We start from the raw sequence: 6,000 nt of genomic DNA on the forward strand, positions 1-6,000 counted from the left end.
AGAGTCGGAAATACACTCTAGCTATTGTTTTTAAAGCCCCCCTCCGACGTGTCTGAGGAATGACATAGATTCCGTCAAGCACATCAGGTTTTTATTTTAGTGGGGAGAGGGTATGCTCGGGAAGGGGGGCCTTGTGGTGTTGGTTTTATTTGTGCTGATCCTGGGGCTTGAACTCGGGGTCTGGGCGCTGTCCCTGAACTTAGGTGCTCAAGGCTGGTGCTCTACCGCTTGAGCCAAAGCTCTGCTTCCAGCCTTTCGGGGGGGTTAACTGTAGATAAGATCCTCATAGACATTGCTGCCCAGGCTGGCTTTGAACACTGATCCTCAGATCTCAGCCTCCTGAGTAGCTAGGATTTACAGGAGTGACCTTGACTCCTATCTCCGATAAACGGGGGGGGGGGGGGGGGGGGGGAGGGGAAGCCAGAAGTAGAGCTATGGCTCCAGTGGTACAGTACTAGCCTTGAGAGAAAAACAAGCACACAACAAATACAACTTAAGGGACAGCACCCAGGCCCTGAGTTCAAATCCCAGGCCCCGGGGGAGGGAGGGAATCGGTGCTACACAAGTAAGAAAATGAGAGGAGGAGGGGTTGGGAGGGGCGAGGAGGGGTGAGGATGTTACAGATACACTGTGATCATGACTTGCTCGGTGGGACGCCTGCACGTTCTGAAGGGCAATAAATAGAGTGCGGGTGAAACACCAGGCTGTATTAGAAAAAAGAGAGAAAACGGGTGTGGCAAAAGTGCAGAGGCTCTGAGTTCAAGTTCCAGACTAAAGGGGAGAGGAGGGGAGGGGAGAGGGGAGGAGGGGAGAGGGGAGGGGAGGAAAGGGGAGAAGGGAGAGGAGGGGAGGGGAGGAAAGGGGAGGAAGGGAGAGGAGGGGAGGGGAGGAAAGGGGAGAAGGGAGAGGAGGGGAGGGGAGAGGGGAGAAGGGAGGGGAAGGGAGAGGAGAGAAGGGAGGGGAGGGGAGAGGAGAGCTGGATCCTGGCACTGACTCACTGCTTATGTCTGTCTGCCCACCTCTGCCCTCTCTACCCTACCCCTCTCCTCTCACCTTCCCCTCTCCCTCGCCCCCGCCCCTCCTCATCCCCCGCCCCCGCCCCATCGCTCCGCCCCTTCTCCCGTCCCGGCCCCCCGCCCCGGCCCCCTCCCACCGCCCCGCCCCTCCACATGCTCTCCCCTCGCTCCGCCCCGCCCCCTCGCTCCGCCCCTTTCCCTCGCCCCCGCCCCCCCTCCATCGCTCCGCCCCTTCCCCTGGCCCCGCCCCATCCCCTCGCCCCGCCCCCCTCCCGGCGCTCCGCCCCTCCCATGCCCCGCCCCCTCCCGGCGCTCCGCCCCTCCCCCTCGCTCCACCCCTTTTCCTCGCCCCGCCCCTCCTGGCGCTCCACCCCTTCCCATGCCCCGCCCCCCTCACCGGCCCCGCCCCTCCGCCCCTTCCCCTCGCCCCGCCCCCTCCCGCCGCTCCGCCCCTCCCCGTGCCCCGCCCCGCCCGCCCCGGGCCCGCAGGCTCCCTGTTCTCGGCGCTGAAGCCCCCCCGACGCCGTGTTCAAGGTGGTCTTCTGGCTGGGCTACTTCAACAGCTGCCTCAACCCCGTCATCTACCCGTGCTCCAGCAAGGAGTTCAAGCGCGCCTTTCCTGCGCCTGCTGGGCTGCCGCCGCCGCCGCCGCCGCCGCCGCCTGGGCCCCGACGGCCCGTGGACGCTGGAGCGCTCGACGCGCCGGGACTCGCTCGACGACGGCGGCAGCTGCCTGAGCGGCAGCCAGCGGACGCTGCCGTCCGCCTCGCCCAGCCCGGGCCGCGCGCGCGCCCCGCCGCCCCCGCCGCCGCCGCCGCCGCTCGAGCTGCGCGCGCTGCCCGCCGCGCCCCGCGCGCTGCTCAGCCCGCCCGCGCCCCCGGGCGCCCGCCGCGCCGCCCCGCCCGCCGCCCGCCGCCCGCCGCCCGCGCCCGCCGGGCCCGCCGGACCCCGCGCCGCTCGCCAACGGGCAGCCCGGCTTCAGGAGCAACATGCCCCTGGCGCCCGGGCCCTGCTAGGCCCCGACGGCGCGGCGGCGGCGGGCGGGACGGGGGGGGGGGGCGGGGGCGGGGGCGCGGGGGCCAGGTCGAGCCCCGGGGCCCGGCCGGGCGTGCGGGGAGCCGGGTCACGCCCCGCCCGTGCGCTCGGAATGACTTCCTCCCTCCCTCCCTCCCTCCCTCTCCCCGTCTCTCTTCCTCTCCTCCCTCCCTCTCTCCCTCCCTCCCTGCACATTGTTTCTTTCTCATGTCCCTCTTCTCCCGTCCATCTTCCTCTTCTCTCTCCCCCCTCTCTCTGTGTGCCCCCCCCGTCAACCTCTGTATATTCCCTCCCCCCCACCTGTCCCCCTCTCTCCCCTCTCTATGTCCCCCCCCATCTCTCTGTATATTCCCTCTCCCCCCCCCGTCTCCTCTCCCCCCTGCCCCGTCTCCTCTCCCCCCCCCGCCCCGTCTCCTCTCCCCCCCCCCGCCCCGTCTCCTCTCCCCCCCCGCCCCGTCTCCTCTCCCCCTCGCCCCGTCTCCTCTCCCCCTTCTCTGTATATTCCCCCCACCCCCCCCGTATACACCGATGCCCAGTGCCCGCCCGCGCGTCTTTCACCGTGGGCGCGCACGCGTGTGCGGGCGGCGCCCGCGTGGTCTGCATGTGCGCGCGCGTGCGCAGCGATCGCGGAGCGTGGCCCCCCCCCCCGCCCTCGGGGCGCGGCTCGTGTCGTGACCCGGAGCCTCCCCAGCCCCTCCCGCGGCTCCGGGGGAGGAGGGCGCCGGACGGGGTTCATTAAAGTCCTTTGTCCTGTGCGGCTCCGAGTGGTCTGTGCTGCGCCCGGCGGGGCCCGCAGCGTCCGCCTCTCCCCGTGGGGATCCTGTGAGGCCGCAGCCCCCGGGCCCCTGCCCGTCCCCCCCCCCCCGCACCGTGGCTGCCTGGGACCCCCTGGACGTGTCCTTCCCGCAGCCCCCGAGGAAGGCGAGCCCACCGCGGGGCTGCTCCTTCCCTAGCTCGCCCCGGCGGTGTGGAGCCCCCCACGGCCCGCAGATCTTGGGGGGGGGGATCCCCTCCCGCAGAGCCCGGCGCTGCCCTGCTCCCCACGCCCGGGCCTGGGGCTCTCAGACTCGGGGTCGCTGGATCCTTCCAGAACCCGTGCATAGGAAAAGCCCACGCCCCTGCTCGGGAGCGGGAGGCTCGGGCCGGTCACCCCAGCCGCCCGGGCAGGGAAGTCCGCCTCGAGACTCCGCTCCCGTCAGCGACCCGAAGAGGGGCAGGGCGGCGCCGGCCTCGAGCCCAGGCCCCGAGTTCAAACCCCGCCACCACCACCACCAACGTGTTCTCCACACTCCGCGGGGGAGGCTGGGCGGGGCGTCCACCTGCTGCGGGAGGAGCTGGGGGGCCCCGCGCGGCGGCGGCGGCTGCGTCCCGCCCCGTCCCGCCCCGTCCCGGGCCCGGCTTCCCCGCGCGGGGCCGAGCGGGAGCCGAGCGGGCGGCAGCGCCACCTGGCGTCCGCGCGGCGAAGCGACGCTGGGGCGCCCGGGCCCGGCTGGGCGCTCTGCGGTGAATTCTAGGGACCTCGGTCGGGTAAGCGTGTGGATCCGAGCTGGGGGGGGGGGGGGGATGGGGGGGAGGGAAGGGGGTCCGGGAGCCCTCCACGATGTCCACGGCACAGTTCGTCTGTGGCCGGGGTCTCGTGTGAAGCCATTCCCTTCACCTCCCAGAACCAGGAGTGTAGACCCCGGGCCTACCCAGATCCAGGGGCTCCACCGGGCAGGAGAGGCGGGGGGGGGGGGGGGGGGGGGGGGGGGAGGAACACCCGCAGGGCTCCGGCGGGCCCCGGGCTCCGCCTTGGCCTGGCTGGGGGCTTCGCTTCCTGGAGCCCCAGGTGACTGCCAAGTGGCTGTAAGGTGGGGAGCCCCCCGGGGGGAGGCTGGGCCCCCAGCTTTAGTCCTGCTAAGTGGCAGCTGTGGTTCAAGTAGTAGAGGGCTAGCCTTGAGCCAAAGGACCTCAGGGCCCAGGCCCTGGCAGAACTGGGGGGCAGGGGGAGCAGCCATGAAGTTGCCTCTTCCATTCGTAGGCCGGTAGCCTGTGACACCTTAAACGGGAAAATAAAACACATCTTAGCAGATTTCATCAAGCTCAAGATCCAGAGGTAAGAAGATTATCCGGGATTATCCCAGCGGGCCTGATACCAGAAGGGTCCTTCTGGAGAGGGGCAGAAGGGGGTCCGCACGGTGGAGTGACAAGGGAAGAAGCCGTGCTCTCCTCTGAAGATGGGAAGAGAAAGTCCCGTCGAGGAGGGACGCCACCTCCAGGAGCGGGGCAGGGCAGGGGCAAGGTGACACCTTGACTGCTGCCCAGGGTACACTGGCCACAGGCTCCTGAGCTCCAGAGCTGCAAGAGAGCAGAGGTGGGCCGTGACCACGGCATCTGGAGCTGCTCCTGACAGCATCCTCAAGAAACCGCAGGACATGTTGGCAGGCGGCAGACCACCTGTGGAGTGAGACCCCTGCTTCACAGAGCTTCCCGGGGCTGGGGTTCCCCCCCTCCTGGCCCATCCCTCTGGCTGCTGCCTGAGATTGGGGCACTGATAAAGCATGGGGGTGCCCTTAAGCTCAGGGTTCTGGAGGCTGAGGAACCCAAGGGCCTGGCTCCCTCCGTCAGGGAGGGCTTGGCAGAGCTGCACCCTACCACAGGAGCGTCTCCCGATGAGTCCTCTCTATCATCGTTGTCGTTATTATACTATCATTACTGCTACGGTAGCCATGGCAACCATCCCCTCCTCCAACCTCACTAAACCCAGGTCACCTCCTGGAGGCCTCACCTCCAAACGTGGATTTGATGTGCTAGGCCATCCTTCCAGCAAGTTTCCAACACATCCGTTTATGCTGGGGAATGGGCTGGGGGGGGGGGCAGGGGGGGATGACACGGATTCAAAATAGCAGCGATTAATCCATGTCCCTTCTAGTGTTTGCCGGTACCTTCCTTAAAATAGGGTAGAGCCAGGGGCTGGTGGCTCACTCCTGTACACCTTGCCTCTCAGGAAGCTGAGCTCTGAGTGTCACAGTTCAAAGCCAGCCCAGGCAGTATAACACCCATGAGACTCTTAGCTCCAAAGAATCATCAAAAAGCCAGAAGTTGAGTTTGAGGTCAAGGGGTAGAGTGCTAGCTTTGAATAGAAAGGCTTGGGTTCAGTGCCCAGGCCCAGAGTTCAAGCCTCAGGACCAGCATGAAAGACACACACACGGCTATGAGGGGCCCCATCTTACCCCCTAGGAGATGGTTTTGTCACCCAGAACAAGTGAGGGTTGGTGACGGTTCCCTCTAAAAGTAGGGACTCCTCAGGGTCCTTGACTTTGGTCACAGAGTAATCATCAGCATTTGTGGACAAGTCACGATGGTAAGGAAACTTGGCAGAGCTTTATGGAGTAAGTAGGCAAGCAGGCAAGCAAACAAAAGGGCAGGGGCACAGGCTAACGGAGTGATAGGCAGGTGGAGACACTCGGCCCCTTGGGCTCTTGGGGTATTTACAGGGTAAAAGCAGGGAGGTGTGTTTTCCTTTGCTCCAACCCCACCTGGTGTTACTTTCTGAGCTTCCAGGGAAGACTGCGTCCTGCCACACACAGATCCTTCTCCTTGAGATGAGAGGGCACTCTGCTGTCTGCATGTGGGGGAGCACTTTTCTCAGGATGGCGTGCATCCTGCCAGACCCATGTGCATTCCGGGTGTGAGAAATGCACCCCTCCTGTTGCAGAGCTTTATTAAGTGTGCACGCAGGCCAGCAGACAAGAACAGACAAAAAAAAAAAAGAAAGAAAAACTCCACCCGCTAGGGCCTCCTGTGTCCTAGTGCACCCAGCCACCAGACGCCCGTTGCACGCCCGTTGCACGCCCGCGGGAAAATCCTGACCCCCAGGAGAACCAGAGACGGTTTCCGTAACTCAAGATGGCGGCCTCCAGGCCAATGGGTCCGTACGGCGACGTCACAGAGGACGCCCGCCCCGAGG

The 6,000-nt window shown here is 66.3% G+C and overlaps 1 protein-coding gene and 1 long non-coding RNA gene across 2 annotated transcripts in view; one reads left to right on the forward strand and one right to left on the reverse strand.

The window, feature by feature from the left end:
* Nucleotides 1–1,817, forward strand: part of Adra1b (adrenoceptor alpha 1B) — a 24,581-nt gene extending 22,764 nt beyond the window's left edge. The window contains exon 2 of the mRNA XM_048334034.1: nt 1,506–1,817. Coding sequence (XP_048189991.1) covers nt 1,506–1,753 — 248 coding nt within the window. The 3' untranslated portion in view covers nt 1,754–1,817. The remainder of the gene's footprint in view (nt 1–1,505) is intronic.
* Nucleotides 1–6,000, reverse strand: part of LOC125341906 — a 22,730-nt gene that overhangs the window by 4,719 nt on the left and 12,011 nt on the right. The window lies entirely within an intron of this gene.

The sequence above is a fragment of the Perognathus longimembris genome, chromosome 25 (genome assembly GCF_023159225.1).
Source record: "Perognathus longimembris pacificus isolate PPM17 chromosome 25, ASM2315922v1, whole genome shotgun sequence".
NCBI lineage: Eukaryota > Metazoa > Chordata > Mammalia > Rodentia > Heteromyidae > Perognathus > Perognathus longimembris.